This window comes from Oryx dammah, unplaced genomic scaffold (assembly GCF_014754425.2).
Source record: "Oryx dammah isolate SB20612 unplaced genomic scaffold, SCBI_Odam_1.1 HiC_scaffold_17, whole genome shotgun sequence".
NCBI classification, from domain to species: domain Eukaryota; kingdom Metazoa; phylum Chordata; class Mammalia; order Artiodactyla; family Bovidae; genus Oryx; species Oryx dammah.
In genome coordinates this window covers 50,940,873-50,965,302 of record NW_024070201.1, presented here as the reverse complement: position 1 = coordinate 50,965,302, position 24,430 = coordinate 50,940,873, and the positions used below count along the sequence as shown (strand labels likewise).

General features: G+C 35.1%; 1 protein-coding gene across 2 annotated transcripts in view; it reads left to right on the top strand.

Annotated features, from left to right (window-relative positions):
- The window catches only part of RAB6A (RAB6A, member RAS oncogene family), an 86,061-nt gene that overhangs the window by 46,234 nt on the left and 15,397 nt on the right, over positions 1-24,430 (top strand). Inside the window, exons 3-6 of one of the 2 annotated variants that reach the window (XM_040258803.1) lie at positions 8,531-8,584; positions 10,140-10,245; positions 12,007-12,118; positions 18,509-18,602. In XM_040258803.1, coding sequence (XP_040114737.1) covers positions 8,531-8,584; positions 10,140-10,245; positions 12,007-12,118; positions 18,509-18,602 — 366 coding nt within the window. Of the gene's footprint in view, positions 1-8,530; positions 8,585-9,967; positions 10,074-10,139; positions 10,246-12,006; positions 12,119-18,508; positions 18,603-24,430 lie in introns of both variants that reach the window. The other variant, XM_040258804.1, reaches the window with a different exon arrangement.

Sequence of the window (24,430 nt, the reverse complement as noted above, 5' to 3'; positions counted from 1 at the left end):
AAGGTTTGAGAAAAGAAAAAAGTTAATCTTAGGTGGAACCATTTTGAAGAAAGGCAAATTCCAAAGCAAATACATAGTTTCATTAACATAACTTAAGAAAAACATTTCCATAGAGAAACCTGCTTTTAATTTTGTATGGAGAAAGACAAAAAATCTGACACTTGTAGTTTGTTTCCTCCAGATTCTTAAGGGAGAGAGAAAAAAATGTCTGACACTTGCAGCTTGTTTCCTCCGTTTGGAGACCCCTGGCTTTCCTGCCTGTTAACTTCTCAGTAATACACACTCAGCAAGCTACAAATGCAAGGGAAGTGTCCAAACATGATAAAGAATATCTCTATGAAAAACCCACAGCTAATATCAGACTTCATGTTTGAAGGCTGAATGTATTCTCTAAGATCAGAAACAAGACAAGGATGTCTGCTCTCAGTTGCATATATATCTGGTTAAATATATATATATACTGCTACTGCTATATATATATATATACACACTGCTACTGCTACACACACACACACACACACACACACACACACACACCCCCCACTGCTGCTACTGCTAAGTCACTTCAGTCATGTCTGACTCTGTGCGACCCCACAGATGACAGTCCACCGCCCTGGGATTCTCCAGGCAAGAAGTGGGTTGCCATTTCCTTCTCCAGTGCATGAAAGGGAAAAGTGAAAGTGAAGTCGCTCAGTCATGTCCGATCAGCGACCCCATGGACTGCAGCCTTCCAGGCTCCTCCATCCATGGGATTTTCCAGGCAAGAGGACTGGAGTGGGGTGCCATTGCCATCTCCGATATATATAACCCTAACCCTATATATATAACCATATATATGTATATAAATATAACCATGTATATATATCTGCATATATATATGTATATGTCTAAGTTATATATATGTATATTTTAAATAGCTTAATTGTAAAACAAAAACCAAAGAATAAGTTAAAAAGAATAAATCAGTAATCTTCAAACCAGGTACTTTCACTTTCTGAAGTATTTCATTATACTCAAGTTCTCTGTAAAATTAAAGAGATCTTTAGGTGTCTAAAGTGCTGTTGCTACTTAGTCATTAAGACTATTGCTATTGTTCATGCAGACATTTTTTAAGGGAGGTAATGTTGATGGGGTGAGGTTACATTTGACAGATAAGCTAAGATTTTGATTCTTTCTAAAAAGTTGTTGAAGCCAAAATACCATTGTACTGTGGCATTAATAGGAGACATTGATTAACCATGTAAGCTACAAGTTTTTATAAGAGTTAGGCACAGTCCTAGATATTATCTTACTTTAACAGGGTAATTAGGATAATGTAGTACCCCACATCCTTACCTAGGGAAATTATCTTGACAGTGTATTAAGTATTACTTTGGAATATGAAGAATTGACCATATGTAGTTAGCTGCCAACTTAATTATCAGGTGAAGAATTCTTCAGTGGATTATTTTTTAAGATTGCCTATCTTATGCCCTGACCATACACACAACAGAAAGACTTCTGAAATAATTGAAGAGCTAGTCTCATAGCTAGAAATTTATTATTGAGCTATATGTAATGTATATCTGAAACTTAGGTTAAGTGAAATTTTATTTCACAAAAAAGATAAACTTTATATATAATTCATAATTCATGCTATTTATGATTCCTTTGCACTGAATTAATTTTCTTTGAAAAAGACTAAACTGGTTGGCCAGAAGAGTCCTTTATTGACCATATTTAGTCAATTATTTCAAAGTAAAGCAAAAAACCTGAGAAATCTGGTAAACATTTGTAGCTAGAGGCTGGAAGTGATTCTCTTAAGTTGCTCTAGTTTTTCACCAGTTTTTTGTTTTTGTTTTTCTTGTTCCAGTTGTCAATTTTTCCAGTAGTTTCAAATGTATCAGTTTGAACCATATTATAAAATTGCTATTTTTATCATTCAAAAATGATAGAATATTGGCAGTTTTATATTATATGGTTCAACTTAATATAAATAAGCTCAAGAAAGATTCCTACAAATGGAGTAGATTCTTTTGAGGAAGATTACATTACTCAGGGTAACCTTTGTGATTTCTTTGAATTTAGAGGATTTCTTATTCCAAGGACTGTTACAAATCAACAGTTAAGTTCAGGATGGCATAGATTAAAACAGTGGGTTTTAGAACTTGTCCAGAAAGATGATGGTGGTGATTAAGTATATCCTTAACCTGTATAAGTTAAAGCTCTAGGTTGTTCTATTCAAAATTCTAGTTATCAATAGAACCAAAATCCTTAACTAGATGGACTGTTTTTCTTTTTAAAATTATCATTATTATTTTTATTTTTTGGCCTCAAAGTATGCAGGATCTTAGTTTCCCAAGGGGGGTGGGACCCATGCCTCTTGCAGTGAAATCGCAGAGTCTTAACCCCTAGACTGCCAGGGAGGTCCCAGTGGACTGTTTTTCTGACTCAGTGTTTGATTTGTCTTTTTATTTTCATTTAATTTTTTAATGACTTTTTTCAGGATTTTTGCCTTTTCTAGAGGTGTTGTCATTTTATTTGGGATGGGTTTCTTTTTTTTTATTGTGGTAAGGATACTTATATGAGATTCTAACTTTTTATTATACTTTAAAGTGTACACAATATAGCATTGTTATCTACATGTTCGTACAATGCTCTGCAGCAGATTTCTTGAACTTGTTCACCTTGTATAACTAAAATCTTATGCTCATTATAATGACTCATTTTTAAAATCCACAGACTCTACCTAGTTTCTTTCCTAATGGAAAGAAATGTAATATGGCAGAAAGATATCGATACATATGTATCGATACAAATATATATATACATTTTCCCTCCATATATGTACATATATGTAAGGATATTTTTAAATGGGATTCTCTTCTAAATCAGATTATGTATCAGCATCTTCTCTCTGGGGTCCTTTCTTCTTTTTAAAATTATTTCTGTTAATTTTAGATTCTTTAACTTATCCACTCTTTTCTTTCTTTAGTCATTGCCTCTTTCAAATCCTTCTCTATTTTCTCTTGCTAGAGAAGGCAGCAACCAGGCAACAGAACTTTATGTGTGTTTGAACCACAGAAAGAAGCTGATTATCATTGCTTTGTACAGAAGAAAACTTGTTTTCCTTACTGAGTTACCTTTGTAACTGGGTAAAATACATTCCCCATGTGAAAATCATGTTTATGGGTTTCTAGCTTCTCTGGCATCAGGACAGGGGACAAACCACCATATACAAAGTCAGACAGAATTGTAACTTATATCTGCAATCTTTCATAAATTAGCTGTTGGGATAAATAAACACCTCTCTGAGTGAAGAGCATCCAAATAAAATAAACAAATGGAAGTTATCATCCTGACACCGATATATTTGAATAAGCTTTTGTTCAGTCTTGATTTGTAAGTTCCTGTAAAAGTACTGTTTAATTTTTTTCTCTCTGTTTTTTTTTTTGCAAAGTAGACACTCCCCCCAACATCCATGAATTAGTTAACATTTAAAATAATATGTAAAAGTAAATTAAGGTACATGAGAGAATTCTCTTTTTTAATTTCTTCTGTAATGATTGCTTTTTGCATTTCTCTAAGGAGATGAGCAAAAGACTGCACTAATGTCTCATCTGTCTTTTATGAAAGTTTGAATTAGTTCCACATCAGTAGCATTCAAGATGCTGAAATAGTTGATAATGCTTAGTTTCCCAGGCATCTCCTTTCTGTTCTTCCTGCTGTTGGCTTAATTCTTAAAGCTGATCAACTTCTTTGCTGTAGCAGCTCAGCTTGAAATAAAATTAACTTAAAAAAAAAGAGCAGGGGACTTCCCTGCCGGTCCAGTGGTTAAGACCTCGCCTTCCATTGCAGGGGGTGAGGGTTCAATCCCTGGCAGGGAGTTAAGCTTCCACATGCCTCAGGGCCAATAAATAAATAAACATAAATATTTAAATAAAATAAAAAAAAAAAAGAGCAGCAGCAGGCTATTTTTCAAATTAGTTTTGATCTTTATGAGTTCACTGGTATAAATGATGCCCTAAAACTTGGATAGTACAATGGAAGGGGGGGACTATTGTAAAGTCTGACTTTGTACTAATTGTAAAAACATTTATATCTTGATTATGAGATGTGAAAATACTCGTTTTCTATTTATAGCCATTAAAAATTACTTTCAGCTGTTTATAACAAATATAAAATAACATTGATAAGTGACATGACAATTGTTTTTTTCATGTAAAAGAAGTGTAAAGGTAGTGTGTTTCAGAGCTAGTGTGGCAACTCCATGGTCATCCAGGACCAAAACTTCTATTTTCTGTCTAACCTAATCTAATCTAGGGTTTCCATATTGAATTTTGCCTCATGGTTACTGAATGATTCCCGAATTCCAGCCTTGGTATCCACAGTTCAGGAAGGAAGAAGGATGAAAGGGGGAAAAAACAAGAATCTACCTCCCAACTGAGTTAACTCCATTTATTTAAAGTTCATAGAAGGCTGGAAAATGTAGTTTTTTAAATGGGAAAAGTATGGATTTAAATAAATGTTTGATTGTGTTAGTAAGGAAGGAGTAGATGGATATTTGTGTAGGTAGTTAACTACCTCTGCCACACTGAGTAAATGAGGTTCTACTAGTCAGATTTCTTAAATGCAGCCATGCCACTCCTGTACATTCCTGGGGTTTGTCAATTAGATTCTCTTGCATAGTAATTCAAGTTTATAAGCCCATTCCACCATATGAAAGAGTGGGATATAATTCTCAAATTGAATGTCATAAGGTAGAATTAGTACTAGGTTGTATGTTAGTCATATAGTTTGGGATAAAGGAGGAAGCTGCTTCTTTTGTTGTTTGTTTTAAAATATAAGTCTGTGTGAAATTGAAACCTACAAAACTACTCACAAAAATAAAAGAAGACCTAATTAAATGGAGAGATATCCCAGGTAAATGAATCAGAAAACTTAATGTTGTTAAGATGTCAATACTTGGCTTCCCTGGTAGTTCAGTGGTTAAGAATCCACCTGCCAATATAGGAGACATGGGTTCAATTCCTGGTTTGGGAAGATCCGTCATGCCATGGAGCAACTAAGCCTGTGAGCCACAACCATTGAGCCTGTGCTCTAGAGCCCAGGAACCACAACTGCTGAGCCCACGCACCACAACTACTGAAGCCCAAATGACTTAGAGTGTGAGCTCCTCAACAAGAGAAGCTACCACAAAATGAGAAGCCCATGCACCACAACAGAGAGTAGCCCCCACTCTCTGCAACTAGAGAAAAGACTGTGCAGCAGTGAAGACCCAGCACAGCCAAAAAATAAATAAATATAAAATAAAATGAATCTCTCTGGGAAAAAAGATGTCAATACTAACTACTCAAAGCAAGCTGCAAATTCATTGCAGTCCGTTTCAAAATCCCTATGCCTTTTTTTATAGATATGAAGAGATTAGTCATAATTTGCAATAGCTAAGACATTACTGGAAAATATGAAAAAGTTGGACGACTCACACTTCCCAATTTGGGAATTTAGTACAAAGCCACAGTAGTTAAAACAATGTGGTAATGCCATATAGACACAATGGAGAAGGATCAGTCGTGTCCGATTCTTTGAGACCCCATGGACTGTAGCCTACCAGGCTTCTCTGTCCATGGGATTCTCCTGGCAAGGATACTGGAGTGGCTTGCCATTTCCTTCTCCAGGGGATGTTCCTGACCCAGGGATCAAACCTGTGTCTCTTATGTCTCCTGCATTGGTAGGTGGAGTCTTTACTACTAGCATCACCTGGAAAGCCCCGTGGAATAGGGTAGAGAATCCACATATATAAGCACACGCACAGTTGATTTTGAGCAGAGACACCAGGCCCAACCTACAGAATAGGGGGAAATATTTGAAAGTTATAAGGATTTAATATCCAGAATATATAGGAACTTGTACAAACCAATAACAAAATGACAACATTTTTTGGCTGCACTGGATCTTCGTTGCTTCGCGCAGGCTTTCTCTAGTTGCGGAGAAAGGGGGCTGCTCTTCATTGAGGCGTTGTGCACAGACTTCTCAACGCAGTGGCTTCTCTTGTGGAGTGCAGGCTCTACGGCACACAGGCTCAGTAGTTGCAGTGCACAGGTTTAGCTGCTCTGCAACATAAATCTTCCTGGACCCAGGATCTAACCCAGTTCAGTTCAGTTGATCAGTCGTGTCCGACTCTTTGCAACCCTATGAACCGCAGCATGCCAGGCCTCCCTGTCCATCACCAACTCCTGGAGTTTACCCAAACTCATGTCCATTGAGACGGTGATGCCATCTAACCATCTCATCCTCTGTCATCCCCTTTTCCTCCTGCCTTCAATCTTTCCCAACATCAGGATCTTTTCTGGTGAGTCAGCTCTTGACACCAGGTGGCCAAAATATTGGAGTTTCAGCTTCAACGTCAGTCCTTCCAATGAACACCCAGGACTAATCTCCTTTAGGATGGACTGGTTGGATCTCCTTGCAGTCCAGGGGACTCTCAAGAGTCTTTTCCAACACCACAGTTCAAAAGCATCAATTCTTCTGCACTCAGCTTTCTTTATAGACCAACTCTCACATCCATAACTTGACTACTGGAAAAACCATAGCCTTGACTAGACAGACCTTTGTTGGCAAAATAATGTCTCTGCTTTTGAATATGCTGTCTAGGTTGGTCATAACTTTCCTTCCAAGGAGTATGCATCTTTTAATTTCATGGCTGCAGTCACCATCTGCAGTGATTTTGGAGCCCCCCAAAAATAAAGTCAGCCACCATTTCCACTGTTTCCCCTCTATTTGCCATGAAGTGATGGTACTGGATGCCATGATCTTCATTTTCTGAATGTTGAGCTTTAAGCCAACTTTTTCACTCTCTTCTTTCACTTTCATCAAGAGGCTCTTTAATTCTTCTTCACTTTCTGCTATAAGGGTGGTGTCATCTGCATATCTGAGGTTATTGATATTTCTCCCGGCAGTCTTGATTTCAGCTTGTGCTTCCTCCAGCCCAGCGTTTCTCATGATGTACTCTGCATATAAGTTAAATAAACAGGGTGACAATATACAACCTTGACATACTCCTTTTCCAATTTGGAACCAGTCTGTTGTTCCATATATCACCAGTGGGAATTTAAAATAGTGCAGCCGGGAACTTTCTTGATGATCTAGTGGTTAAGACTCTGCACTTTCATTGCAGGAGATGCGGGTTCAAACCCTAGTCCAGGAACTAAGATCCCACATGCCATGCAGCATGACCATAAAGAAAAATTAATTGATTAATTAATTAAAATAAAATAGTGCCACTGCTGTAGAAACTTCCCTCACAAAGTTAAAAAGAATTACCATATGGCCCAGCAGTTTAACTCCTAGTTTTATACCAAAAAGAGTTGAAAACAGGAACTATTAATAGCCGAAATGTCTTATCAGTGGATGAATGGATAAACAAATGGTATATCCATACACTGTAATTTGGTATTGCTTAATGGGTACAAAATTTCTGTTTGAGGTGGTGAAAAATTTTTGTAACTATTACAGTTATACAGTTGTGAATGTAATTAATGCCATTGATTAAATACTTAAAATAGTTCAAATATCATATTTTATGGTGTGTATATTTTTGTTGCTTAGTTGCTAAATAGTATCCAAGTCTTTGCAACCCCATGGACTATAGGCCACGAGATCCCCCCTGTCTGTGGGATTTCCCAGTCAAGAATACTGGAGTGGGTTTTCCTTCTCCAGGGAACCTTGCCGACCCAGGAATCAAACCCTCATCTCCTGCATTGGTAGGCAGATTCTTTACTGCTGAGCCACCAGGGAAGCCTGTATTTGTTTTACCACAGTTTGAAAACAAAGCTTGTCTTTAAAGAATTACATCACTGTCAGTGTTAAGTTCATCATTGGTAACAAATGTAGTACCACTCTGCTGGGGGATGTTGATAACAGGGATGCTCTGCGTATGTGAGGGCAGGGGCAAAAGGGAATCTCTGAACCTTTGTCTCAGTTTTGCTGTGAACCGAAAACTACTCTTTAACCCTCTTAACCATTTTTTGAGAGACTTTTTAAAAGAGCAGTTGTGTATTTTACCACAAGTATAGTTGTATATAAAATGTATAACATATGAAGTATATATGATACATGAAATTATAAAATATGTATATAAAGATATATATATATAAAGTGAATATAGAATTATGTATTAGAAAGAGATACAATTTTACTCTCAACTCCACAGCAGAAGTTGTGTGTTCTTAGACAAGTTATATAACTTCTCCAAACTCTAATATTGTTTTGTATAAAATGAGAAAAATAATGATGCTGGTAGCTACTTTGTAGGGATGTATTAGGATTAGAGATGATCATGTAAAGGGCCTAAAAGAATCTCTAATGTACAGTAAGTGCTCAATAGGTAAAAGCCATTATCACTGAAAATTTTGTTCATTTATTATTTGACTATGATAGTTTATATATTTATTCATTATTTTTTCTACAATCATAATGCCCACTTGAACTCTAAACTGCTGACTGTCATTAAATTATTACTATTTTTAACTTGTTTTGTTTTGTTTTATAGGCAACAATTGGTATTGACTTTTTATCAAAAACAATGTACTTGGAGGATCGAACAGTGAGTAATGTTTTCAGTGTTCAATTTTCTGCAACACTGCAGGACAGAATATTATGCTTAAAACTATAATCAGTGATTGTTGCCATAAGAGTACTTAGCAAAGTTGCCAAAGTTGGTGTACAGGCCTTGAGAAAAAGTGTTATTATAGAATGAATAGTACTTAGCACTTTGAATTTTTTATCCTCAAGTAGACTCCAAAGGGGAGAGAAAGCCATTATTTATAATACTCTGATAGCCCTAGGCTTGTTAAACAAAATATATTGTCCTAACTTGGAATATTATAACAAATAGCATTGAGATAAGAATATTTTCATGAAGAAATTAGAGCTGCTAAAGACCTTTTGTGTACTACTCTGAACCATTCAAACATTTCATTTGAATATCACACAATTTGTGAATTTCCAGGCTTTGTCGGAATATGGTATATACCAAAGTGACTGTGAATAGACAAAAGTAATGTGTATCTCCTTGTTAGATTTTTGTCTTCCATCTTTTGGAATGCTCTGTTTAAGTGCGATATAAATTCTGTATTCTAGCCTGCTGTCCCTTGAAGAGATTTTTGTCACCTAAACAGTAACTCTTAAATGCATTATTTTGGGACCTGTACCCAAAAAGCATTATCTCTAATGACATTTCTTTAAGTTTGTAAGTCTTTTTCTTTTGGATGTTCTCCTTTATGTTTTAATATGTAGCATTCCATTTCTTAAAATTTGAAAACAGAAACTGCTTTATGATGATAAAAGAACTTCATGCTTGTTTTCAGGCTTTTCTTCCTGGAATGTAGATGTGAAGAAGAAAGTAAAGACATGTTTAAGTAGGGTTGTAAAAAGATATTTCTCCTTTTTGCTAGATTATATATAATGTTCTAGAAATAAATGTGTGGGAGAACAAGCACAGTCGTCAGAGATCCAGTTTCAAAGTGTTCTATATCCAATAGAGAAAAGAGACATTTTATTTTCATTTCAGAGGGGCTGATCATTGACATTTACCTTTGTTTTTCTCTTTTATTTTGACTATTTGAACATGAGCAGTCTGCTTGTGCTGTCCGGAAGGTATAGGATTCAAAGAGAGGTTGTAGAGGGGGGGGATAAAAAGGAAGCTGTACTTCTCGTCCTGTGAAATCTTTCCTATTGCTGTTTTTTATTTTTTATTTTTTTGAGTTATGTACCTTCAGAGCAAGCAAATTTTAAATATTACTCCCTTTTGAAAAAGGAAAGGAATTTTATGTTGTTTTCATTCCTCATATCCCTGCAACCTTTTGCATGAGTTTCCTTTTTACCTCCTTGCCACCCTCCTCCCTTTAAAAATATTATTTCTTTTTTCTTTTTAGTATGAGTTTGGTTTTTTGTTTTTTTTTTTTATTTATTTTTTCCCATCCCACAGATCAGGCTGCAGCTGTGGGATACTGCGGGTCAGGAACGTTTCCGTAGCCTCATTCCCAGTTACATCCGTGATTCTGCTGCAGCTGTAGTAGTTTACGATATCACAAGTAGGTATTTTGCAACGGGTTGACCTTTCTTATTTTTCTTGCTTGTTTGACTGATTTTATTGTTAGGTACGATTGCAATTATGGGACACAGCAGGTCAAGAGCGGTTCAGGAGCTTGATTCCTAGCTACATTCGTGACTCCACTGTGGCAGTTGTTGTTTATGATATCACAAGTGAGTGGGGGGGGAATTACGCATTTCTAATCTTCTTTCAACCTTTAGCTTAGTTGCATGCATGTTCTTGTTTTGTGCTTGTTTTCTATACTGGCATGTAAAATTGAGTTTTATCATACCAAACCTTATCACACACCATCTAGGTCAGAGTATTTGCTTCATTGTTTGTACCAATATATCTTATTTCTACTATGCCAGGGTTTTTTGCCCCAGAAATTTTCATTTGGATCTAATTATGAACCCTCTCCAAGGCTTTCTTAGTATCCTGTTATCCCTAAGCTACACCATAATTATGACTGGAAGAGTGTCTCCTTTTTTACTTAATTTGATTTCAGATTTCTCTAAAATAATCTGCATTTATGTCTCTTGCCAAGTTTTCCAAATCCTTATAGGCTTCTACTGAGGCTGTTAAAAGCTTCTGATAACCAACTTTTCTCTGCTTTCACCTTCTAGCCATCCTCTCTATAGAGGAAGAGCAGAGAAAATTTCTGTTAATCATTTTCATTTGAGTGAAATCTGGATTCTCTGACTAGTTCATTTACTTTGTTGCTAACAAGTGACACTTTTCATTTCTCTCCAAGAAAAACATTTAAATGGGAGACTAAAACAAGTGATGGTCTTCCTTTTTCTTTTCCCTCAAGACTGAATAATAATGCCTTTGGCATTTTAAGTGACTGTAAATTTTGAATAGAGCCTTGATGACTGACAGGGAAATGTTATCTGATTAAAATTGTCTTTGTAAATTGGTTTATGATATATTAGGCAATATTAAGTATCATTCCATATAGTGCTCCATAATTTATAGGAAAACCAGGATAGTACCACATCTTGGACTTCTTTAAAAACATAAACTATAATATTAGCATACATTTTTACAAATTTGCTCAAACAGAAATCATATTTACTTAAGAATAATTACAATGGCAGAATTATAAGTTAGAGGTTTGCATTCAGAAACTTTTTATTTTGGTTAGGTACCAAATGCAGTCCTTCTTTTCTTGAAGCTTTTCTTTGGGTTGCTGCCTGTTTTAAGAATGTATGTTCATTATTGTGCTGTCACAAGTTTTGCAGCTTTAAAATGTTTGTGCTTACTTTAACCAAATCAAGTAAAACCAGGTGTATTCTTTGAAATTTGTGCACATATGGTTAAAATATTAGCAAATTGTTTTCTTTAGCTGCTGTAAGAATTATTGAAGTACTCAGAATCCAGGGCTGGAAAAGATGGGTTTTTTATAAGTGATTCTGGTACATTAAACTAATAAACTCCAAGTTAAAGTGATCACAAACTGAATAAGCAATGCAAACAGAGTGGTGTTGAAAGCTATTGAAAGGCTTTAAAAATTTTGTGGATGTGTTGGGACTTACTGGCTGACGTACTTTTGGAGATGCTTTCTTTGTCACGTTTGGTATGTGTAAGTAATCAAAAGAGCATTGTGGCAACATGACACCATATTATCTGCCATAGCTATCCTTTCATTATTTAAATTTTTTTTCAGTTACATATAGTATACTCATCTTGTCATGTACAAAAATTTAAAACTATTATAAAAGGTACCTTGTGGATTTTATTCTTATGATTTGTTTAGATCACTGATATTTGTATTCAGATAAAATGGAGTTATGTTGCAGGCACATTAAAGGTGGGTTCTAATGTGCCAACCCCCTTCCAACTTCCAGTGCTTTTTTTTTTCCTTTTTTGGTCCTTCACTTGGGAAGTTACTTGCAGTAACAGTAATCTCTGTCCACCTTCCTATGTACCAGATGTTAACTCCTTCCAGCAAACTACAAAATGGATTGATGATGTCAGAACAGAAAGAGGAAGTGATGTTATCATCATGCTAGTAGGAAATAAAACAGATCTTGCTGATAAGAGGTATGGAATGATTTCATATATATGGAATGTTTGATTTCTTTGTTAAGCAGCCTATTATTTTTGTTAGTGAATCCTATTATTTTTGTTAGTTTTAAAAGGAGACGTGTTTAATCCTTAATCTTATGCCCCCACTCCTTTTCTTTAATGTAAGAACCTGAAATAGGTAAACTCAGTCCTGGAAACTCCCTGATAGTCCAGTGGTTAGGATTCTGCGCTTTCACTGCCAAGGGACATGGGTTCAATCTCTCATTGGGAAACTAAGATCCCACAAACCCCGCAGTGTGGCAAAAAAAACCCCAAAAAACATTGAACTCAGTCCGTAAAGGAAAATAATTTTTCTGTGTGTGTAAGCCCATATATAAATAACTCGTGCAAGATTGTTTACACATGAACCTCATAGCTATTTTGTATTTTTTAAGTCTCATATTAATAAAAGCAGTATTCTGTTAGAGAACAAAATATTTTTAAAAACAAATCCTATCTTTAAAAAAGTATTCATAATGATTAAATGCACACTCTTTTGCTAGCCTTATAAATATTCATTATAATTCAGTAGTGTAGTTTTTTTCTTTTCTTTTTTTAATTGTATGGTTGAGCCAAACTGTGAGGTTGAACTGAATAGCTTGATTGTGATACCTTAGTCAAATGAGCAAAGATATATTCAAGTCACAGGATGCAAAATGTATTAACATTGACTGTAGAACCCATGGCTTGAATATCTGCCTTTAGCATTCCTCAGTGATCTACTAGATATTCTTTCTGCTTTAAGTAATCTTGACAATTTAATATTTGAAGTTTTTACTATTTATTATTTGTTTATTCATTAGTTGGATATTGAAATTCCAGTAATGAACTTTTGCTGTTAATTTAAAAGTTATAAATAAATACAGTATGTTCAAAGATTTATGAAATGTAAAGCCTATTTCTGCTCACAGTACCTCATTTGGAATTGGCAAGAAAGTCTTTCTTTATTTAAAAATAAATTCAGCATATGACTTCATCTTTTCTTTATGTAAATCATTTTTCAGACTTTGATGCTATTATATAAATTTTCATTATTTATCTTCACTATGAGAATTTGAAGATCTTATATGTATATATTCTTATAGTGGAGAGTCCCAGGATACCTTCACTATTAAAAGAAAGCTTATATATATATTTGTTTCTCTTTATAGCTGGAATTATCTAAAAGGATGCATACAAGCATCTGTTCTTTTACTGCATAATAGTTGAGTATACAGATATAGAAAGTTATCTAAATTATGTTTATAGTAACTTTTCTTTAAGATAATATATGTCCATTGCTTTAGAACTTCTTTCTCAGTAATTTTTGCCAGACTATTGCCTATTAGCTTTCACATTTAAAAGAATTAGTCTTAAAAAAAATTTAATTAAAAAAATAAAAGAATCGGAGTCTTGTTCATTCCATTAAAATAATTTTGTTTTTTCATCTATTTTTATTATTATTTGTTACTTCATCTACTTTATTTTATTAATGTAACAGTTGCCTTGTTTTTTAATTGAAGTATAGTTGATTTATAGAGTTTCAAGTATATAGCAAAATGATATTAATACATACATATGTATTTATCCTTTTTTGGATTCTTTTCCATTATAGTTTATTATAAGATACTGAATATAGTTCCCTGTGCCATACAGTAGGTCCTTGGTGTTTATCTGTTTTGCATACAGTGTGTATCTGTTAATCTGAAATTCCCAATAAAATACTTTTTAAATGAGGAAAAAAGTTTAAAAAAATTTTTTACAGCGTTAAAAGAAAATCTTTGGTAGTAGGTGGCTTTTCATAAGCATAACATGGAATTCTAATGCCTTAGAGGGAAAGATTGATGTTTAAATACATAAATATAAAAATTATATTCACCTATTAGGTTGGCCATTATTCAAAAGATTGATAATGCACTATATCATCAAGCATCTGAATAGATAAGAACTCTCATACACTGAAAATGTAACTAATACAATTTTCAGCAGAAACAGTTTAACATCAGTATTTAAAATACTTTTTGACTGAAATCTACCTCCAATAACTTATTCCATAGATATACCCACAGAAATGTGAAAAGATGAACATAGAGGAGTTATTATTGCACCATTATTTGTAATATTAAAGAATTAAAATCAGTCTAAATGACTGGTAGTAGTAGTAGAATTTTAATAATATAAATGAAATTCTTCTAGTCAGTAAAAAAACAAAGAGGAATTTATTGCTGGCTTACACATGAAGCTTAAGAAAAACCCTTGATCAGTGCATGTACTTGAATCCTTTGTCTTTAAAACAAGTAAATAAATAAGATGGTTCTTTGGCCTAGAACAAATCTGTGTAAGAATAAATGAAACTTAACTAGTATTTTTTGGGAAGAGAGTGGGATTGTATAGGAGTTTATTGTATTGGTCTTTTAAAAATTACTGTTGTAATCAGAAAAAAAAAAAGTTTTAATAACAGCAATTTAAATTACCTTTTCCACTTTCTTTGACAGTTTTTTCATGAAAATTTGGAGGAAAGACTGGAATATATCTGTTACAGTGTCTTAGCACCTAGATGCTCAGTATTCTTTTTGTCTTCTGTAGCCCAGTGCTTTGCAGATGTTTCAAACCTGAGAATCACTTGGTAAACACGGTATATTAGACCCTCTTTTAAGATTCTGGCTATAGAGGATTGTGGTCAACTTGAAATTTTTTGATGTTTTTGAGCCTTCTTCCAGATTCAGTTAATCCAGAGTAGGTCCCTTGAATCTATGTTTTAATTAATCTTTCTGGGTATGTGCATGCTAAGTCGTTTCAGTCATATCTGACTCTGTGGGACCCAGTGGACTGTAACCTGCCAGGCTCCTCTGTCCATGGGGATTCTCCAGGCAAGAATACTGGAGTGGGTTGCCATGGCTTCCTGCAGAGGATCTTCCTGACCCAGGGATCAAACCTGTGTCTCTTGTGTCTCCTGCACTAGCAGGCAGGTTCTTTACCACTAGTGCAACCTAGGAAGTCCCAGGTTCTGGGACTTCTGACAAATCCAAACCACTGTTGTGAACCTTGGTATAGCTAACTTTCAACCATTTTATTTAGGTGACTTATAGTTCTACAACTAGTTAGAATTTCTACCTGGAATCCTTCATGTGTAGGGTCTATGGACTAATAATCATTGATTCAGGAGATGTTTATTGAGTATCATGTATATTTCAGAGGATGCTATATATATTTCAGTGAACTAAAATCTTCAAGATTTTATTCCAGTGAATAAACCAGGCAATAAATAAATAAAGAAAAAATAGCATGTTTTATAGTGATATATGCTAATGTTGAAAATAAAGCAGGGAAAAGGAATGTGAAATGTTAAGGACAAGTTTGTAATATTAGATGCGATAGCAGTGGAAAACCTCCCTGAGAAGATGACTGGTGACTTTTGAGTAAAGAAGCTAAGGAAGTGAGGGAGTTAACTATACAAGTATGTTGAGGAAGAAAAGGTCCTAGGCAGATGACTCAGAAAATACAAAATTACTGAGTTGGGAATACACTTATTTGAGAGACAGCAAGGAAGCCTGTATAACTGATAAAGAGAATGATGGAAAGAGCGATATGGAAATGAAATAAAATGAAAGATAATGAAGGCCAGATCATATAGCACAAAGTAAAAACTTTCTGGATGAGATTGGAGGGTTTAAGCAGAGGAGTAGCTTCTCATAGGTCACTGTTTGCTCTGTTGAAAATGCATAAGGGGAGAAGAGAGGAGGATAAACTAGACTTTATTCCAAGCGAGAAATAATGATGACTTGGACCAGGATAGTGGTAACTTGTGTGGTGATCAGTGGTCAAATTTAGATATTTTGAAGATAGAACTGACAGGATATACTGATGCGATAGATAGAATATATACTGATGGATGGAATATATGATGTTGGGGAAGGAATTGTCAAGAATGACCCCTAGATTTTTGACCTGAGAAATCGTCATTAACTGAGACAGGAGAGACTACATAAAGAAACAGTTTGGGAGGGAATATCATGACTTCAGCTTTTGGTCATCTTAAGTGTAGAAAGGCTATTAGCTATTCTAATAATTAGAGGTCAGGTAGGCAGTTGGCTATGAGCATGCAGTTCAGAGCAGCAATCCAAGCTAGATATATAAGTTGAGAGTCATCAGCATATAGATGATATTTAAAGCCATGAGACTGCATAGGATCTCCAAGGCAGTAATGTAGATAGAGAAAAGGTCCAATGAGTAAGTTTTAGGGCATCTGAAATCGTTTTTCAGAAATCCATACTGCTGAATGGGGTCGCAAAGAGTTGGACACAACTAAGCGACTGAACTGAACTGAAGTGTTTAAAGTTCTGCTGCTGATTGTCTGTCAGCTTACTTTCAAATGGTTAAAAAAATATATTTTTAAAAATTTATACATGAATATGTCGAGAATGAGTGGATTTAACAAGCAGGTAGAATAAAGCATTAGCAGTTGAAGTATTATATATAAAGAATGATTTTGCTCTTAGAAGGTGGAGAAATTGTAGAATAATATCTTCTTGTAGACAAGAAGAGAGTGGAATCTAGTACATTGGTATAAGTTTGAGGAATAAGGACAGTTCTTCCACAGTCATGGGTCTAGAGGTAGAATATGAGGCACACACACAAGTAGATTGTAGGATAGATGTGGTGTGAGCTTGTAGAAATTCTCTTACATTGCTTTGGTTTTCTGTTTTGTAAGAAGCAAGATTTATCAGCTGATAGTTTCAGTTCAATTCAGTCGCTCAGCCTTGTCCTATTCTTTGCTACCCCATGAATCCCAGCACGCCAGGCCTCCCTGTCCATCACCAACTCCTGGAGTTCACTCAGACTCACGTCTGTTGAGTCAGTGATGCCATCCAGGCATCTCATCCTCTGTCGTCCCCTTCTCCTCCTGCCCCTAATTCCCCCCAGCATCAGAGTCTTTTCCAATGAGTCAACTCTTCACATGAGGTGGCCAAAGTATTGGAGTTTCAGCTTCAGCATCAGTCCTTCCAATGAACACCCAGGACTGATCTCCTTTAAAATGGACTAGTTGGGGGAAAAAAAAAAAAATGGACTAGTTGGATCTCCTTGCAGTCCAAGGGACTCTCAAGAGTCTTCTCTAACACCACAGTTCAAAAGCATCAATTCTTCGGCACTCGGCTTTCTTCACAGTCCAACTCTCACATCCATACATGACCACTGGAAAAACCATAGCCTTGACTAGACGGACCTTTGTTGGCAAAGTAATATCTCTGCTTTTAAATATGCTATCTAGGTTGTTCATAACTTTCCTCCCAAGGAGTAAGTGTCTTTTAATTTCATGGCTGCAGTCACCATCTGCAGTGATTTGGAGCCCAAAAAAATAAAGTCTGCCACTGTTTCCACTGTTTCCCATCTATTTCCCATGAAGTGATGGGACCAGATGCCACGATCTTAGTTTTCTGAATGTTGAGCTTCAAGCCAAGTTTTCACTCTCCTCTTTCACTTTCATCAAGAGGCTTTTTAGTTCCTCTTCACTTTCTGCCATAAGGGTGGTGTCATCTTAGATCCATTTAATTAGAATGGTTGCTTATTCATTAAACACCTATATGATTGCTGGGCACTGGGAAGACCACGATAAATGAGAGAATACTGCTCTTGAAGAGCTGACATCTTGAGAAGCTTCCCTGTAAAAGAAGCATTAATACTGTGTATCAAGAAACTTTAACATATGTATCTTTGACTCACTTGTTCCAGTTACAGAAATCCATAAAATCCAACCTAAAGAAATGATCCAAAGTGCTCAAAGCACAAAGATGTCCATAGCAATATTTTTCACAGTAGTGTAAAATTTGAAAGCAACATACATTTTTAATACTTTGAGACTAGTTAAAATAGATAAATGTCTAGCCATTAAAAATTGTTTTACATTAAAAAATTTTAATCACAAAACTAAATTTTTACAATCTGATATTAAAATATTGGGTTGGCCAAAACGTGTGTTTGGGTTATATATTCTTTTCCATTATGGTTTTATCATAAAATATTAAATATAATTCCCTATGCTATACTCCTCTGGTTCTTGTTGTTTATCCTTCTGTATAGTTTGAATCTGCTAACCCCAAACTTCCACGCCATCCCTCCCTCCCTCAGCAGCCACAGGTTTGTTCTTCATGTTTGTGAGTCTATTTCACTTATATCATATTTTAGATCCTATATATAAGTGATATCATATGGTATTTGTCTTTCTGACGTAAGAAGTGCACAAATTTTAAGTATATTGCAGTTTGATAATCAAACTAGTCTTACCTGTATAACCAGCACGGTATTAAGAAAAGTTCAGAACCTTGTTTATAATCTTCAGATCATCATCTTTCAAAAAGGTGAATTTGTTTTTTTTTTATTTTTCTACAGGCAAGTGTCAATTGAGGAAGGAGAGAGGAAAGCCAAAGAGCTGAATGTTATGTTTATTGAAACTAGTGCAAAAGCAGGATACAATGTAAAGCAGGTAAGTTATTTGAGAATGAGTGGGTTAAAGTTATCAAATTGAAAAAATATATTTTAAAATAATTGTATGAGTTTTCTGTTCTCTAGTGTAAGATTTTATTCCAGTTGACAGTAGCAGGCCTCATGAATTAGCAACATACTACAATGAACAGTGAAAAATCTAAATGTGACATAGTTTGGGATAAAGAAGAGACTTGTAAAACTTTTCAGATTGTTCATAGAACGAGTATTTCATTAAGATTAGAAGATGATTGCTGGGTTGTAAACCAGCCATACTCTAACTGCATCCCTACTGCTTTGTTTTAAGGTGAATTTTCTTCATTTTAGTGTTTGATGATAAGATTATGATAAAACAAGTATTTGCTTTCAGGCTTGTTATAAAAATGCATTCTGATTATTTTATCCTTAATAACTGCTGGTATTAACAATGTTTATAACAGTGTTTATTCCTGTTTTGGAGAACAGGAAAATATGGCGAGACCTCACATTATCAAGTTGTTACCTTAAAGGTGGGGTAACCAAAAACTTACCTGCTTAATTCTTCAGGTCTACATATCATATAGAGTACTGGTCCCAGATTTATAGGCTTTGAGTTCAGTTCAGTCGCTCAGTCGTGTCCAACTCTTTGCGACCCCATGAATCGCAGCACGCCAGGCCTCCCTGTTCATCACCATCTCCCCGAGTTCACTCAGACTCACATCCATCGAGTCCGTGATGCCATCCAGCCATCTCATCCTCGGTCATCCCCTTCTCCTCCTGCCCCCAATCCCTCCCAGCATCAGTCTTTTCCACAGAGTCAACTCTTCTCAATAATATAGGCTTTACCTCCCAATAAATTATTTTTAAATTGTATGTTATTAGTAAAGGGGTAAAATTAAATCCTTGAAACTGAGTAAGTAGAGCTTTATGAAAAATTCTCATTATTGTTTTCATTTTTGGCTCTTCCCAATTCTCTTTACCTTGAAACATATGTAAGTAATACTGAATTGTCATTAATTCCCTCCTCATAGTATATTGTTTCATGGCTCCATATCTGCATTCATGCTGTGTTCTCTTTGCTTAGAATACTCATTTTCTTCTTTCCTGGCTGATACCTACCCATATTTTTAAGTTTCAGTTTAGATGTCAGCTATTTAGAGGTATTTTCTCTTACATTCTCCACCGTGCTGTTCTGTGCTTATTTGCTTGTGTCTGACTCTATGTGACCCAATGGACTGTAGCTTACCAGGCTCCTCTGTCTATGGGGATTCTCCAGGCAAGAATACTGGAGTGAGTGCCATCTCCTCCTCTAGGGGATCTTCCCAACCCAGAGATCGAACCCAGGTCCCCCATTTCAGGTGGATTCTTTACCATTTGAGCCACCAGGGAAGCCCATTCTCCACCATACCTCCAGGTATTATCACTTAGTGATAAATGACTCTCTTGTGTGCTTTCACAGATCCTTAACCCCTGTGAAACCCCTGTTATAGAACTTACCTACCACATTGTATTGAAATTGCTTTCTCATCAAAATTATATATTCTCAGAGCCTGCAAGTGTATAAAAAATTTATTAAACAGTTTGAGTAGTAAAAGTTGCCATAATATTATCATATGTTACTGTATTAAGACAAAGAAGTGGGTAGCTTCATTTACCTTTCTCTATTACAGATGTTTTGATAAGGATGTGAAATAGTTGCTTATATGTTAGAATATGGACTTCTCCAAGACATCTTTGGATCTGGGTTAACCCCAGATCCAACCCCTTGGGGGTTCTGTGGTCCCCTAGTCCCAACCTTAAGTAATCTCATAGGTTTAGTAACAGCTTTCTTAGGTATAATTTGTGTACCACAAAATTCACTTGTTTTAAGTGTAGGATTCAGTTATTTTTAGTGAATTTACATCATTGTGCAACCATCACCATAATTCAGCTTTAGAACGTTTTCATCACTTGCCATGCAATTTTTTCTAGAAGCCTGATCTGTACAGACAGATATTGGTACCCACTGATAATGAAGAGAGACTTTTTACAAAACAATCTTATCCTGAATTTGAAACCCATTTGCTACTTTATTATTTCTCCTTATTTAGATGATATGTCTGAACGTGTGGTTTTGCTAAAGTCCCTATTCTGTTAGGACCTGATTTTGTTATTTTTTAAAATATAAATGTGACTAAAATTTCCGTTTTCAAACTTTGGAACAGAACTGCCTTTTAATGTTTTTGTAGCTTCTTAACTCATAAAAACCATTACATTTTATTTTATAGAGAGTACCAACGGTGTGTTAGAATTTTATTTCAATATTTAAAGACCTATGCTTTGTTAGCTTATATAATTAAGTTGAGGAAGAAGGAAATCCTGGGGTTCTCACATGCCCATGAAATAATGAAAAATTAAAACACAATTAAAATCGTATGTTAATAAGCACATTTAAATAATAGGTTTAAAATCTTCCCCCCAACTGTATATAGTTCATCATTTAGAATGCATTTCTGCCATGTGTGGAAATTACTGACTGATTTTAACTTTTAGATAAGAAATAAATCATTTTTAAAAATTATTTTTTATGGATTATCTGTTCCTTGAGTTAGGTTTTATAAAGGAACTTAAAACTAATCAGCTAGAGTATCACTTTTAAAAACTTAATTTAAAAAAAAAAAAAAAACTTAATTTTTTAAATGACCAGTGGTTTTTAAATGGAAGTGTTTATCTTTGTAGTTGCACCACAAGTCACTCTAATGTTTTTTTTAAAAAATAGTCTTTGATACTGGTTAGCTGTATAGAAAAATTCAGATTTTCCTAAGTAAAATCTTTATCAAATCTGCCCAGTAACCATTGCCCAGTTCTTGACTGGACAGTGCACCTTGTGTGGTTGGAGTTCAGTGCTTACTTTCCTAGGATTAGAGATTAATGGGTCTCAGTTTTAATGTGCATCAGTTACCTGAAAGTTTATATAAACTACTAGTTCCTGAGGCATGACTTACGGATATTGATTCAGTAAGTCTAGGTTAGTATCCTAAAATCTACATTTTTAATAAGAGTACCAAGGGATTTCTCATGCAAACCATACTTTGTAAAAAGACACAGAAAGCCATAGAGATGGTTTGTCAATTATATCAAATATATTCAGTGTGATAATTGTTTGAACAAGTGTTAATTCCCTAATCCCTGTTAGATGCAGAAGACAGGCCTCCTACACTGAAACCCCTCAATCTTTTGTAGAAGCCAAATTTAAAACATGAGGAATTAAATGTCATGTGTCCCAAGTGTCAAAATGTGTCTTCGTAAAGTAAGAGGACAAATGTAGTGAAACCCAGAAGCTCTCTTGATTTGGTTGTATCCACACTTTAGGACCATCATTTAGATACCAAGTCTTGTTGATTCTCCTTTTTCCACTGGTGTATTAAGGTACTTGTCTATTTATTGCCTTGTTTGCTCCCATACTTATTAACTGACAGCTGCTCCAATGTTGCCCAACTTTAGTTTACTCTCCATTCTGCTGCCAGAATGATTGTTTTACAATACAGATGTGCTCAGGTTACATCTGTGAATTTTATCCTGAATTTGAAGCAAACTCCTTAGTGTGCTATGCTCTCCTGTTCAGAATATGTGATCTGGCCTCTCCATGTATCACAATTCTAATCTTTGGCCACCACATGCCCATACAATACATTTTAAAGTGCCTGAAGTTTACTGTGTTCTCACATTTTCATTGTATGTGATTGTCCTTTCTAACACATTCCTTCCTCCCTATTTGCTATCTGTAATTAAAAGCCCAGTTTAAACATAATCAAATGTAGATTAAGTGCCTTTCCTATTTGTTGTAGTAGCTCTTTTCATATTGAAGTTTTTTGTCAGCTCTGCCTCCCATTAGACTGAACTCAGTAAATGTTCATTGAATGAAAGAATAATATACTGAGTTTGATTAATAATTTAATGACTGTGCTTGACTGTGTCTTAAGCTTAGAAAATCTAGGTTACATGGGGAATTTTCCTTCATTCAGTACTTTGACTGCAACTTAGATAAAGATACATTGAATTTGTTTTAATTTAGCTAAACTTATGTTGAACTTTTTTCCATTAGTTTGTTAAGATAAGTATTTATAGGGATGTGTACACATCTTGAGTTTATAATTAGATGAATTTTGATAAATGTAATGACCACATTAATGAAGATACAGAAATAGGTTGTTTGATTTCCAAATATTTGAGGCATTTCTAGATATTGTTATGGCTTCTAATTTAATTGTGCTGTGATCAGAGAATATCCTCTGTAACATTTCAGTTGTTTATAATTCACTGAGACTTGTTTTATGGCCTGGCACGTGGCCTATGTTGATGAATGTTCCATGTGTGTGCCCTGGAAAAGAAAAGCTTTTCTGCAGTTGTCAGGTACAGTGTTCTATAAATAATATCAATTAGGTCAAAACAGTTGATAGCATTGTTCAAATCTTAGATAGCTTTAGTAATTTTGGGAGGTAGGTAGTCAGTCAATTACTAAGAATGGGGTATTAAATTTTTCTATAACAATATTTGTATTCATGGGAAGTTAGTTCCCCAACTAGGGATTGAACCCGGGGCCTCAGCAGTGAAAGCATGGAGTCCTAACTACTGGAGCACCAGGGAATTCCTTCTGTCAGCTTTTAGTTCATGTGTGTTGAAGTTTTGTTATTAGATGCATACATGTTAATGTTGTTATCCTCCTAATGTGTTAATTTTTAAAATAATGAGAAATATTGCTCTTTATCTCTAATAATACTCCTTTCCATTATTTGATCTTAATATGGCCACAGGAGCTCTCTACTTATTGTTTACTTGGTATCTCTTTTTCTTTGTAAAGTGGGTCTCTTGTAGATGTTATACAGTTGGATTTTTTTTTCCCCCCTCTGGTGTGGCTATCTTTTGAGTGTTTGGTTTATTTAGATTTAATTGTAGTTAGGTTTATTTCTACCATTTGCTCTTTGCTTTCTACCTGTCCCTCTGTCATTTTTGTTTTAATCAAATATTTTTATGTTGTGTTTTAATTCCTCTTTTGATCCTTAGCTTTTGTTCATAACCTTTTTAGTGGTTGCTCTAGGGGTTAGATTAGAGTTAGTATTATGCCATTTCATATGAGATTATGCACCCTGTCCTTTGTATTCTTGTTGTCACATATTTTGTATTTACATATAAGCCTCCATATTAAATGTTTTTTGTTTTTTTTTTTTTAGATTTACTTTTATTTTTTGACTGTGCTGGATCTTTACTGCTGCATGTGGGCTTTCTTTAGTTGCGGCTCATGGGGGGCTACTCTAGTTGTGCATGGGCTTCTCATTGCCGTGGCTTCTCTTGTGAAGAGCTGGCTCTAGGTGCATGGGCTTCAGTAGTTGCAGTGCATGGGCTCAGTAGTTGCGGCTCATGGGCTATAGAGCGCAGGCTCAGTAGTTGTGGCATACAGGCTTAGTTGCTCTACAGCTTGTGGATTTTCCAGCACAGGGATCTAACTAGTGTCCCTTGCATTGCAAGGCAGATTCTTAACTACTAGATCACCAGGGAAGCCCAATAAATATTTTAATTTTCGCTTTAAACAGTAATTAAAAGAAGAAAAAAGATAATTCTATTTACCTATATACTTCCATTTCCAGTGCTCTTCATTCCTTCTTACAGATCTAAGTTTCACCTGATATTTTTCTTTAGCCTAAATAACTTCTTTTACTGTTTGTTTCAGGGGTCTCCTAGTGATAAATTCTCTCTGCTTTCACATATGCCAAAAGGCCATTTGAAGAATAATTTTGAAGAATATTTTTGCAAATTTTTAAATTTTGTTTTGGAAAGAAATTTTTCTCTTCCAGTACTTCAAAGTTGCCTTTC